Here is a 14,654-nt window from a genome sequence, read left to right on the forward strand (position 1 = left end):
CTTGGTAAAAGAATTTTTCCACTTGCAATCTGTGGTAAACAAATGAGGTATCCCTCTCCTTCAGGCTTCAGCTGTTCACAGAGTGAGGTGAGGGCAGCTCACTGTACACCACTGTTTCCTTCCCTGCAAACGGAAAAAAATCAAGACCTCATTTCACATCTTGTGATTTCTTGTCAAACTCCTACATTTCCAAACACGTTTTTTGATGTGACACACCCACCTCCCTCTTCCCCTCTCACCAATTTTAAAATTCAGGTGAAAATAGCTAACTCTCCATCCACCTACCCAACATTTAAATGAGCACTGAATTTCGTACTAGTGAAAGACATTACAACCCAGAGTCCTGGAAAATGAACTCCACAAAACAGCACAGGAAGCAGTTTCCTCGCTTACACAATTCATTCGTGAACTGGAGGGGTCATCTGCAGGACAATACAGGTAACAGACTATTACTAATTCAGATCATTGGCCTTTCATCTATACTGTCAGTAAAGATGCCAGCTAAGGCACTTGTTTAAAAGTGTGCTAGAATAAGGCCAGCTAATTTTATAGTTAGCATCTCATGGGTGTTCACTCAAAATCCATGCATACCAGCTTTGGATCAGGGATCGAGAACAGCATAAAGATAGTCAGTCCTCCATGCTAGCCCCTCTTGATCATTAATTTTAATAAATGCTTCAGTAGTGCTTAAACTTCTAGATAGGGATGGTTATAGATGATGTAATTGCTTTGATACAAGGCATAATTACTTTCATGAAGGGATCCCCTCATAAGTGAAGGAACAAACAGTTTTTTTAAAGTTAGATTTGCATTGACAAGATTAACACACCTACTCAGGTGGGATAATGACATTCCTGAAAAGTTTGAGGTAGTAGCATTAGCAAGAGTAAGTTTTATGTCGGGCTTTTCCATTATGTGCATTGAGCACAAAAGGAAAATACTAATAGCCTGCTGGGAACCTCCTCTCTAACATGTCACATAACTGTTACAATGAAGCAGGAGACAGCTTGTTAAGGCCACTGTTTCCATATGGTCTTCCTCCTAGGGATGGGAGTTCCTACTCTGTTACCACCAATACCAATAAAACTCCTCTTTGTGGTTGTTAAAAATCTACAACCATTTAAGGGAAATGATTGTTGAGTGGTTGAGCAGTATCACCTAAAGTGTTTGTAGTAAACTAAGGCTAACTAAAATAGAAGGCGAGACACGTTGAATGGTTCCTGGACAGGTAAATATCATTTCTTCTATGCATCCTTTCAAAAACAAAGGAATTTATGTAATATCTCAGCACACCTAATATATAGGCACCCACAGAGTAATGGGGCCATATCAGAACCTAGTTCTCACATGGGAGCCTTTCTATGCCACAGTGGAAGGAGATGTCTGTTCTACTCTTGTTAGATTAAGTGTTAGGACAAGGACAGTGCATTTTGGAAAGCACCTAGGGAACAAGCAACTAGCTAAGAAACAGTCTATGCAAAAATATGAAAATACACAACAGGTAAACATGTACAAGGTAAACTTCATTTGAACTGGTTTACAAAATTGACAAAACCACTTTGTAAACATCTTCAACATTTGCTGGAGCTGATAGAACGTCACTGTTTACACTAATAGAACATGCTGAAATATAAATGTCTTTGACCCTGTTTCTGACCCTGGATTACTTCCAACTTGGTTGACCACTTAGTGTAGAACCGTGAAAACTAGTCACACAAAAGAGATTTAAAGCACACAGTAATCAGTGGAATGTCTGGTCAGTTTGTACTGCTGTGGGCAAAAGCTGGGTCTGATACCTTAGACTCTTGCCCTACAAAATGGATGAAATTAAGATCATCATAGTGGTTAGTCAGCTTCTGGGCACTGTGGCAGGTTGCTCACAGATGCCAGTGACAGTTTAGAGTATGATATTCCTCTATAGACCCCTGAAGTGCAGCCAGAATTTCAAAAGAAATGGAACAAACAGGAAAGAAAACCGTGACCTAAAATTATGAGGTGGATCAGAGCCCAACCATTCCCTTATGAGAGTAGCCCTAAATTGAGAGGCCCCAGGATGGGCAGGATGACGACCACGGTCTTTCATGGAAAGTGGAAGAGAACAGACTCCCTTAGGTGCAGAAATATTGTTTGTTTGGGGTTCGGGGGTGTTTTAGTGTGTACGTTTTCTAAATAAATTAATGTCAAGCATTTCCCAGGATCATCTCTTCCACCCATCTCACCCTTCCAAGACACAGGGTGATACTACCTTCCCCAGCTCCAAACAGCTTGGGTAGTCACTGCAGGCGGGTAAAAATGGAAGTAAACTGAAAATATACTTGGAAACATTTTTATGGTGGCTGTTTTTTCCAGCTGAGAAGCCTTTCTAATTCTAAAGTCCTAGAGAAAAGGGAACAACTAGGCACTGAGGAGAGATTTTGAAATACCCATATACAGCGAGTTTCAATATTTCACAAGCCAGGCAAATCACAGAAGCATTCGGTCTGAATGGGAAAGATTAAGATTTTAAAAGCTTTTCTCATTGTATTCCATGGAACAAGCCAATGCTCACATCATGAGTAACATCCATTATAAAAAGTAGATGTTGTTTGAGAATTAAGAGCCTGATCCTGCTCTCACTAAAATCAGTGGGACTTTTACTAGGGCCTCAGTGGAAGCAGAATCCAGTCCTAATGGTGTATCTAATGTTACTGCAGTGGCAGTACTCCTGATTTTTTTTTTTTTTTTAAAGCACCAGCAGGACAGAAGCCCAATACCAGAAACTGTAAAAGTAAATTGTTCCAATTGCTAATATATTAACAGGAGCTGCATGTGTTTTGCCTAAATTGAATATAAAAACATTACTGAATTAGGCTTTGATCAGAGGTGAAATACAGACATTTTACAATTATTATTACTACTACATACAAAAGTGGACGGAAGAGAAAGCTCAACGATTAGCTCAACTTGTGAGGTATAGTAACAATCACTTGGAGGACTCTCTCTGAACCAAGCACATTCTCTCTGGATTTAACCATAGTTAAAATTATCCAGTATATATTAGTAAATATTGCCAGCACACTTGGAAGACTGAGAAAAGCTAGTCAGTGCATCTTATATGACTTACCACCTTTAACTGGTTTAGAAAGTGAACTAACAGGATGCAGGTTTAATCACACTGCTGGCAATATGTACTTCGCTTCAACTCAACTTTTCTGAACTGACCAAACTTTGAAAGTAACCAGTTTAAGTATAAATAATTCACAAACCTTTTTGTGCAAATTTTTTTATTTCCACATTTATATCACAATGTGTCCACTTAAAGGACCAAATAGCAAAGTTGCTCCCTTCTGCATCCCAAGAACACAGAAGTCTAGTTACTGTACATTCACTAAGGCTCTTTGTTTTTGCAAATTGCATTTATGATGGATATCCATAAGGCAAACAATATCTAAAGGAATGGTAACAAGTATATTTCCAGCATATAAACAGGCTTCCTTTTTCCCCTCAGAGAACAGTTACAAACTTGTAGCACCCTCATTACTTTTGGATTCTAGAAAAGATGAATTTTTCTAGAAGTTTGCAGGAAGGGAAAAGGAGAAAAATGATTTGGCTGGTGATGGAAGAAAAAATGTTTAAAAAAAAAACCTAGTTTTTGCAGCATTTCTCAGAGACTGGATTTTAACTGAAACCAGACTAAAATATGTGGATGCCTATGGAATGTTGAACTGAAGCCAGATCGCCAACCTGCACTGCAACACCTGCTGTTTGAAACTCAATCTTTGCACCATGTAACTTGAAAAGAACACAATCATGTTCAGAGATCTGATGCAAATAAAAACTAGATTTTTTGCACATTGTCTCGGACATCTCATTGCCCAATAAACTCAAATTAAATCAAATAAATAGATGCATATTTTGTTAAGGTAATTTCTACAATTTTATCTGTACCTGCCTGTAGTAAGATTCCGGCATTCACAAAGTGCTGGAAATCATCTTCATTTCTTGGGGACTAACACTTTTTTATAGCTGGCTTGCTATAGAGTTTTGAACTCAATTTATCAACCTTCGTATGCCTTCCTTTGCAATTTTGTTAGTAAACTGGTAGCAGCATTTCACAAAAGGAGAATTTAAAGGAAAGAGCTGTAAACAACCAGCTCCTTCATACCCTCTGCTCGTTGGCCCTGTTTGTCCAGGACAGGAGGCTCTCTCCATGTTAAGTGGCATAGTGTCTGCCATTTTTTCTAACTGCCGATGTGAGAGCATTTTAGCAAAACTGTACTCAGTCTAGGCAGACATAAGGCAGGATGTTCAATCTACCATCATCCCCATGTGGATCTAAAGATATGCACTGCGTCCAATTATACCAGTTACCCTGTGTATCATAACAGCCATTCACGCCTGGCCAGTGATGTTCACGTATTCTGTTGAGGTCATCGCTTGTGACCTCTCTTGTGACCCCAGGCAAGTCTGTGGGTTTGCTGTTAGGAGCTAGAACATGAGTCTTTCTAGCTTCTCTTCTAGTGCTTTCCTCCTGCTTTAAATATTCAGACATGAAGTAGTGAGCTCCTGGGGTTTGTACTCCTGACGAAGACAGCAAGCTACTTTGTCTGTTTAAATACGATTGAATTATTTCATTTCTGGATAACTCTTTCCAGTTCGTTTGTTCAAAAGGACTTTGCAGGTTGGGTTTTTGCTCCTGCTTGTCTGTTTCTGTCCTGTGCTGTTCAGTGACTGCAGGGATTTCTGCCTGCAAAGAATCTTTTTGTGTTAAAGGTTTTATCTGTCCTGTCATGGGATCAAACGTGAGCTTTCTTTCTTTTAATCTCACAGGTTTCACACCCCCTTCTACAACCTGCCCATCCAAATTGACTGTGTGGTCTCTGGGTCTGTACCTTTTCTTCTTCTTACTATCTGAACCTGAAGCAGCATCATCACTGTCCATTTTTGAAGTGTCCGGTGAAAAGCCAACATGTGGCATCAGAGATTCCTCAGGGTGCAAGTTAGTTTTGCAGCTAGGAGATGTGTGCTGAAGTGCCCCTGCTGTGTGCCTGTACTGGCTTTCAGAAGATGCCTGCTCCTGCCAATGTTGAGATACCTCAGTTCCTGATTGCTGAGAAACCTCCAGTCTCTTTGCTGGCATTGGAGGTGTTGATGATTGCATCAAGGAAGGGGGTGGTGGTGATGGCACCTGTGCAGTATCTAAGAACTGGGACCTTTGAGATGGACTAGGTATTGAACCCTTTGGTGAGTGTGTGATATGCTGTCGAGCAAATGTGTCATGCCTAATATTCCCAGGATTAAACGAGGAACAGCGGGGACTCTTAGGTGGGTGTTGGCCTGTGGTTTCTTCCAATTTATCATGCTGCTGAAGCACTGCAGTCTTTAATAATGAGGAGGTGCTTGAAGGTTTTACAAGTCCTGGAGAACTGGTGTGAGGTTTTACAGCATTTACTGGGATCTTACTGTGTTTGTCATTTTCACTATGTTCTGTCCTGCTGCTTTCAGGCCCTGTTTGCAGGTTTACATCTACAGGACTGGGGAAACTTCCAGGGCTCCCCGCAATCCCATTAGTTGGTGGAGGAGAAGAGTTTTGTAATGCTTCATGGCTACCTTTGGAAACTTTAGAAGAGGGGGGGCCCTGATGCCCATCCTTATGTTCACCTTTCCTTTTCCGATTTCCCAGCTTTTCTGTTTTCGGGGAGTTCAGCTTTTGGATGTCATTCCTGCTTTTCAATTCACTGATGGGCTTTGATCCAGTTACTACAGCAGGTGGCACTTCTGGTTTACAATTGTGTGCACCACCATTTGCTGATCCAGGTGGATTCGGCAATCCTCTTGAAATGGATTCATTCTGGGTTACAGGTTCTATCAGTTTTTGCCAATTCCGTAGCAATTTCTTGGCACGTTTGGCAAGTTCCTCATTGGACGTCTTCTTTCTTACATCATTGATGAGTTTCCCTAATCTTGTTTCCTGTAAAAAGTGAGAAGAGTTGTTTTACAAAAATTTAATTCTGAACAGACAGAACATAAGTCAAATTGTAAGATGCATTTTCATTTGTCAATGCATACCATTCTGCCAAATATCACACCAAAAATTCACAAAGAATGTAGGAGCTAAATAATATTAATCCGTTAGTCTTTTTGGAAGGGATTGATTCAGCTGACCCCATGCTCCACCATTCAGGGAACCACTGTAAGTTTGAGTATTCATCTCTTTTCTTTCTCCACTGGCTGAAGTGCCATGGGAGCCATCTGGGGAGTGTGGTGGGGAAGGAGTCCCTCACTCAATATGAACCTCTTGCAGGTGACCAAGGAGCGTGCTCAAGTTCTGCGGAAAGATGTGCACAACCCCCAACCAGACAAGGTGTGTGTTCACAACCACAGGCATGTAGAAAAAGGGATAAGAAATCACAGACTCTTAGAGCTTCACTGTTGGCTTATTGTCACATCCTACTCCACCCTCCAGAGTCAGATGGAATTTTCCCCAAGTGCTGTGGGAAGGATTTATGGGACCAATTTAAATAAAGTTCTCTGGGTGCCTCAACATGGAAGTTGTAATCTGGTTGTTCCCTCAGTAAACCCTTTTGTATAACCAAATCTCACAGAGGGCATTTGGCATAAGAATGTTTCAGAGTGAGAAGTGAATTGAAGAATAAACCCAATGTGTATGAGTCAGCGTTCTCTAGCTATGCAGTATTCTCATGGGGGGGGGATAGCTCAGTGGTTTTCAGCATTGGCCTGCTAAACTCAGGGTTGAGAGTTCAATCCTTGAGGGGGCCACCTAGGGATCTGGGGCAAAAATCAGTACTTGGTCCTGCTAGTGAAGGCAGGGGGCTGGACTCGACCTTTCACGGTCCCTTCCAGTTCTAGGAGGTAGGTATATCTCCAATTATTTACATTTTATTTAAATTTCATAGGAGGAACTAACCTCAGAGCCAGTCAGGGATTGGCACCGAATTGGGCATATTTCAAACTAATGTTATTTCTCTATAAAGTGATGTTATTCATAGTAGGTTATTAAAGAGAATTAGAAAGTGACCAGACATAAGACATGGAAGTGATGCTGCCTGAATCAGACAAGGAATTAACCAGTGGCAAATAGGGACTGCTCTAGTCCCTTATGTGAGCAGAAATTGGATTTCACCATACACCAGTATAGTTACTCCTCTGCTGGTATATGATTCCAAAAAGACAACTCATTCCATCATGTACTGAGGTGCCAGAGGACACAGTGGGGGACCAATTACTATATCTTTTGTGGTTTATCTATATTTTTGTGAAAGAGCTGAAATACATTAAAGGGAATTCAAAAGATATTGTATAGAAGCAATCTGTTTTCATACATAAGCATGTGTGGATTTTACATGTAAGGAGACGTACCTCAAGTGCCTCTTTGGTTATGGGGTATTTCTCCAAGCTGGAGATCACTTCCAGCACTGCCACCATGTTATGGATCTGCAACAAGGAAGAGAAAGTCATTTAAATTTTCATGCATAAAATTTTAGTTCTCAAATAATGCCACATTTAAAACATGTTATGTTGTATAATACAAGAAGAACTGAGCCCAAAATTGCCACCATATCTCCTGCCTTTAGGGAGCTGCCTGTTTGCAATACGAGGGAAAAGGACACTCCTACGGCCTACTTGGAAATTGAGGGAGCCGTTACAATCTTGCTCTTACACAAAACTAAATTCAACACACACTGTCAGAGCACGTTGCCCGCTGCAGTGCTTGATTTCAAGTGAATACTCATAATAGTACCTACCTATTTTCATTCATAAAGATGTGACCAGTTCAAGTGCAAGGTACATTCACTATACATTAAAATAAGGTGAGATTGTCAAGTATAAAAAGACAAAACCACGCAGTTTCCACTCCTCCAGGTAAAATCCTGAATAATCAGACTTGTGCTGTGTCCCAAGTATCAGACTAATTCTGTCAGATCAACAAGGAAAGCAAATTCCAGAGCACAAGACAGAGAATGCCTATCAGAGCCCAAAGTTCAAATCTAGGGTGTGTTAGCTAGGATGGCCATGCTGGGCAACTGTCAGCATAGTACTATGGAAAAGAACAAACCAAAGACAGCTTATTAGGGTTACATAATATTGTGTATATTCAACAGTGGTGGCATAGATTAAATGTTAAATTAAAATATTTCATCTTGTTCAGTCTATTAATGTACAGTACTTTTGAGAATCACTCAAATTGCTCACATGGTGGCATGTAACAAATGCTCACATACTGGACTGGCCAAATATTTTATAGCATTCTTGAAAAAAGTCTGCTGTAAAGCCAGACTGGTGAAAGCTATGTTCTTGATCGACAAATACAGGACCATCATATGCAATAGGGGTTAAACCCTGAAATTCATATCTGTCCCTGTAACCCAAACTCAGTGAAAATGAAAATTTTACAATGTTTTTTCTCCCCCACGAAGCCGTAGCTTTAAGGGTTTCATGAAAACATGGGGCTTAACCTGGAGTTGCGCATTACTACTACTGAAGCGTTAGGCAGTGTGTTTAGTGCTGTAAGAGACAGGAAGAGAGAAAATCCCTGCTCCAACAAACTTACAACACAAAGGCAGGAGATGTCCCAGAGGATTGTTCAGTCTGTGCTCAGACAGGTGGCTTACCATGTAAAGGAGTCTGCTCCATCAAAGGCTCTCATCACAGGCATTCTGCATACAGTTTACCATACAGAGAAGCTGACAAAGAGTTCCAGTTTGAAATCAGAGTCTCGTGCAGAGAAAAGAACAACAGAACCAATATAACTGGTTATCATGGAGCCACAGCACTTGTCTAACCTGAATTTTGGGAGTAATGATCAGGGCCAGTTCATGGAGTCTGTTGATTCCAGTGGAGTCTAACCACAAGCTAAGCAAGCAACCACTTTAGATCCTCCATCTCATTATATCAGTACATCTCAGGGGTGGTTCCCATCTACCTCTTCATAAATGGGGGTGGGGGGGAGAAGCGTGCTGAGGAGTCTGCTTGATGCTAGATGCCCCCAACAGCATCCTTGACTGAAAAGAAGATGGAGGAAATTCTGCCTTATTTCCTCCCCCTTCCAGAAACACAGATTCCATAAATTGTAATGCTGGCCCTGTCAAGGATAGATGTTTCGGAGAAAGCCAGGCAAGTCCAAAGTACTGTTACTTTTCCTACAGTCTACACAAGAAACTCCCAAACCACAGCCCATTGAGCACATGCTGATATGGAGAGTGGTCTGGTCATATAGCACTGCCTCTCCTTGTTTCCAGCTGAGAAAGTCGTAACAGCTGGGAGGAGAGGTCAAATGAAGAGCAAGAGTAGTCAATCTGATTAACTCTTTCCAAGAAAAATACTCAAGACAAGTAAAAATAAATATTTACTTTCCTATAACTTTTCTTGTAAGGATTTAATGTTGCTGCCATAGGAATATTATGGAATTACATGAGAATTAAGCTGGGACCCAAAAAAATCTGAGCATTCAAGTGTTATCTATACTATGAAAGAGCTTGGGAACTGCTGGTTTGGAAAGACTTTTCTAACAGCAACAGTGAAAACATAATTTCAGAGTTATTTCTAAGGATCACTTCACTGAATGTGTTAGTTATACCAGAGATCTACCTGTGTAAAATAGTAACTTCTCTGTGTGCTTCCTGAATGAATTTTCATAAACAATATTTTCAGAAAAATCTACGTAACAGTGACTAATTTTCACAGAGGGTTAGATCCTAAGCAAAGTCTAAAAACCTCAAAATAAACCATAGTAAAAGTTTAAAACTAGAAAGAGAAGCAAGAAACAGTATGCCCACTAGTTGTCCTCCAGTTGTCACAGCGAGTAACACACCTCTGCTTTATGAGCTCTAAACTCAGTTTCAAAGACTTGCTATTCTCAGCACCAGTAATTCCAGAGCTATGCTATTTTACATATAGGATAGCAAGGAGTTATTCCACAAATTTATATCACATTAACACACTTGGTGCCATGTTTTCAAATGGGCCTCAGTGCAACCTCCATCTGTGCATCTGCAGCTTTATGCACACATTTTGCATCTGTGCACAAAGCCATCTGTGGGCACACTTAGCATAAGTGAGATTGAAATGCCCAAGTGACAGTGTTCACTAACCAATGCACCACACAACCAGTAATATACCTGAGATACATCAATGATATTTTCATCCTTTGGACAGACTAAAACTTCCTCAGATTTCTACCAAAACTTCAACAGCCACTATTCATCTATTAGACTCACTCAAGAACACTCACACACTAGCATTAACTTCCTGGACACCATGATCAGCTTCAGCAATGGAACCTTACAGATAACTGTACACAAGAAACCCACAGATGGCCACACCTATCTTCACAGATCGAGTAACCATCCCAGACACACCAAGAAATCTGCTATATAGAGCCAGGCACTTAGACACCATAGAATATGCTCTGAGGAGAAAGTCTGGGATACACATCTGAAACACACTTAAAACCGCCTTCGCCAAACAAGGCCACTCCACAAGAGAAGTAGATCACATCATGGAACAGTCCACCCAAATGCCTGCAGAGAACCTGCTTCAATACAGAAATAAAAACCCCTCTGACCACACAACCCTAAATGTCACTTACCACCCCACATTGGAACTCATATACAGAGTAACAAACCAACCAAGAGGTTACTTACACGTAACTGGGGATTCTTTGAGATGTGTGGTCCCTATTCTGTATTCCATTGAGGGTTTATGCATGCACACGATGCTCCTGAAGTCGGAAAATTTGAAAGTCGTGTCTGTTGGTCCGAGCATGTGCCTTAGCTCACTTCATGCTTCTGCTCAAGGTGACAAAGGGCAGGACAGACGCTCACATCTCCAGTTTCTTCTCCGCTGTAAATCAGACAGATCCAAAGCAAAGGGGAAGGAGGGCAAGAAATGGACTACTCGGGGACTTGGAGAGTTGATGGCAAGACCCACCACCTTCAAGGATAGAAGGTAGTCCAAGAGAAGGGGGATACCCCCTGATTCCATCGAAACTCCCTTTTGTTGGGCCCAGGAAGTGAAGCATTTCCACTGAGCCTTGTAACAGTGCTTAGTGGATTCTTTCCTGCAGCTGGAGGGAATATTTTTCAGCTGTGCAAGACAGGCCCATTCTAAAGCTAATGCCCATCCAAATACCATGCTCTGAGATAGAGCACCTGTGGATTGGGATGTCTGATCTCACTGTTGAACTACGTCAGCAGGTTGGAGGATAAGATTTGGTGGACGGTTTAACATGTGAAGGAGACTGGAAAACCAGATTTATCTGGGCCATCACCATCACTCTGTCTCATCAGATCTTGTGGAGTACTCAAGGAGGAGCAGTAGAGGAGGAAAGGCATAGCTGATTTGGTCAGACCCTGAGAGTGGTGACAGAGACCTCCCCAGAGCACTGTGTAGTGCATTTGAGGTTTATATTGGAGGCAAAGAAGTGTGTGGTCAGAAACGCCTATCAGGTGAAGATATCTTGAACTACTGAATTGTGGAGTGCCCATTTCTGGTCAGTCACAAAATGTCTGCTGAGTGAATCTGTGAGCACATTCTGTGTCGCTGGAAGGTAAGCTGCAGACAGGAGGATCTGGTGAGTGGCACACTAATTCCAGAAATTGACGGCTTCTGCGCATAAAGCGGTCGATCTCATGCCCCCATTTGTTGAAGAAGAAAACGGCAGTGATGTTCTCTCATGTCAGACATGATGAGACTGGATGAATGGGAGAAAGGATTGACATGGTTTCATTACAGCTCAGAGTTCCAGGGTATTGATGTGCATCCTGGATTCTCAAGGAGAATATGTTCCCTGTGACATGTAATCGTCCACATACTCATCCATGTGCACTCCCCAGCCTACGAGGGATGCATCGATGATTATCATTTTGTCTGAAGACGATGAAGGAAGGGAACCTCTGCATACATGATGTGGGTCTGTCCACCACTGAAAGTCCTCAACAGGGTACTGTCCACCTATTAGCATGAGGTTCATGCTGTGACATTTTGGCAAGTAAACCATCGGGAGCACATCTGGAGGCAGCGAAGGTGGAGTTGAGCCAAGGCAGTCACCTATGTACACTAAGCCATGTGGCCAAGGAAGGATAGGCAAGTCCTGGCTGGTACATGAGCGCTCCTTACTGCTGTCAAGATTTCTGGCATAAGGCTTCATGAGCCACAGGAGTAAGGGGTACGCTGGGTCTCCCAGGATCACTATTGGCATTTCCACACCCCCTATTGGAATCTTCTGGTCTGGAACGAAAGTACCCACTTGCAGCTTTCTATACAGGCCCATGTTCCTGAAGATGCGTGCATCATGCACCTTCCCTGACCACCCCGCGTTGATATCCGTGAAACGACCCCAGTGATTCATCAGTGCCTGGAGTACCATAGAGAGTTATCTTTTCCGTAACTGTTCTTCCAAATGTGTTGCTCAAGTCCATTCCAGCTCTGGCCCCCTCTGGAATGGTGCCCACATAGCATGATATAAGGGGTACCGCTGGCTCCTCCCAGCCTCAGTTCCTTCTTGCCGGAAACGCCGACAGTGGAGAAGGAAGGAGGGTTGTGGAACGGACATGAGCAACATCTTAAAGAACACCAGTTACGGAAAAGGTAATTATCTTTTCTTCGAGTCCTTGTTCACGTCCATTCCATATTAGGTGACTCCAAAGCAGCACCCCTGGACATAGGTAGGAGTTCATGGATGTATAGATTGCAACACAGCTCTGCCAAACCCAGCATCGTCTCTGGCCTGTTGAGTGATGGCATAATGAGTGGCAAAGATGTGAACAGAAGACTGCATTGCAGCTTTACAGATGTCCTGGACAGGGATGTGTGCCAGGAAGACCGCCGAAGATGCCTGCGCTCTGACAATCGGAACCCCTGCCAGGTCGTAACAGGTGCTTATGTACGAGGTAATCCAGTTGAAAATCCTCTGGGACTGACCCTTCCTCTGCGGGTGACCCTTCATCCTATCCACTACTGGAATGAGTGCTGACTCCATCAGGAGCGATCTTAGATGGATATCACGCTCCTTCTTCATTCTAGGGTTGAAGGACTTACAGAAATGGCACTTGTCACTTTTGTGCCCTTCGCTTAAGTACCTTAAGTAGCTGCTTTGTGGATCGCTGAGGGGCACAGGCCATTTGCAGCTATCGCAGGGCTTAAAGCCTGGGAACCTGGGCATGCCGACACCCCACTGGGTCCCATTCGGAACTAATGGAGAGTTTAAGAACTACTACTAAGGGTAACTAAAAACTACTAATAACTATGTATAACTATTTTACAGGATTTCAAAGTTTGCAGGAACAGAGAAGGAATCAATGCTAGCTGAAGCAGCAGATGTTCCAGAACTGTCACTGACAGCAAGAAGGAACTGAGGGAGGGTTGGGGGGTGCCGGTGGCACCCCATATACCGCGCCATGTAGGCACCACTCCAGAAGGTGCCAGAGTCGGTCCCCTATGAATACTGTGGGGGGAAAAACTTCCGGCATCAGTGCATGTGGCGAGCACACACACCTAATGTGGAATGGACACGAGCGAGCCACTCGAAGGAGTAGCCCTTTCTGTTGATGTACTCTGTCATAAGGTGGGATATGTGTGCCATTGCCCTGCTGCAGTTACGGAATCCCACTGCAACAAAGCCATCCACTATTTCCTGCACATTGCCCAGAGTCACAGTCCTTCATGGCAGGAGGCGATTAACAGTCCTGCACACTTGCATCACTGCAACCCCGACTGTGGACTTCCCAATTCCAAACTGATTTTGGTAGCAGTCTGGAGTTGCAAGCTGCCATACAGGGATCGCCACTTGCTTTTTCACCATGATGGCAGCTCTCATTTGGTGTCGTTGCTCTGCACTGTTCCAGGAAGGTGGCTTTGCGCATCCAAATGTTCTGCTGCCACTGCCTGTCAGATGTACATGCATCACGATGAGATCCCACCATTCAGTGCTTGTTTCCAGAGCCCAGTACTGAGAATTCACCATGTGCAGCTGTTCTGTCAATGCCAACCTCAGTCCTGAATTGTTTCCTTCCACAGCATACAGCAGGACAGGTATATCAGATTCATTATCAGATTCACAGCTCATGAAACAACACGGCTGATCCTGCAGTTATGTTCATAACGTTCGTCACAAAACTGGAGAGTAGTGAAGGATGCATGCTTTCAGGCAGAGATGGCGGGCAAACAGTTTACAGGGGCTGCTGAAAAATGGAACAAAACGTAGTTGGAAGCCCATGGAATGATGGAACAGCGAAAACTGCATCATGGGACGGTGAACCTGCCTCCATGATGCACTGCAATCCATTCCCAGAACTCCAAGCAGTAGGTGGCGGCAAGTTGCACAGTGGGATAGCTACCCATGGTGCATTGCTGTCAGTGCTAGAGCACCAACTGTGGACGTGCTCCGCTGACACAAGGAGCATTGTGAAAACATGCACAAGCAATATAATTAGAGTGGTTTATGATTGTTGACCTAAGTCTGTTGTGTAGACATAGCCTAAGAATCATTAATCACTGCTCCAGCTCTTCGTTAGGGTCCCAGCAATACCTCAGTAGATATCTTGTACATATCTAGCCCTACTTTCCAATCAGATCCGGTCTAAATGCAAAATTTTGAGTATGCAGCTTCAGACACTTTGGCACCCAATTCCCCTCAGTGTTCCAGTGCCTGTCCT

General features: G+C 43.0%; 1 protein-coding gene across 3 annotated transcripts in view; it reads right to left on the bottom strand.

Annotated features, from left to right (window-relative positions):
* MED26 (mediator complex subunit 26) overlaps positions 1 to 14,654 on the bottom strand; it is a 44,383-nt gene continuing 29,729 nt past the window's right edge. Inside the window, exons 2-4 of one of the 3 annotated variants that reach the window (XR_003997449.1) lie at positions 7,360 to 7,434; positions 4,145 to 5,950; positions 1 to 123 (exon numbers count right to left, since the gene is read on the bottom strand). Coding sequence is in view for 1 of the 3 variants with exons in the window: in XM_030540074.1 (XP_030395934.1) it covers positions 4,259 to 5,950; positions 7,360 to 7,434 (1,767 nt within the window). In the remaining 2 variants the exon portion in view is untranslated. Of the gene's footprint in view, positions 124 to 2,636; positions 5,951 to 7,359; positions 7,435 to 14,654 lie in introns of those variants that run through there. The other 2 variants (XR_003997448.1, XM_030540074.1) reach the window with 2 other exon arrangements.

Source organism: Gopherus evgoodei, chromosome 22, assembly GCF_007399415.2.
Source record: "Gopherus evgoodei ecotype Sinaloan lineage chromosome 22, rGopEvg1_v1.p, whole genome shotgun sequence".
NCBI lineage: Eukaryota > Metazoa > Chordata > Testudines > Testudinidae > Gopherus > Gopherus evgoodei.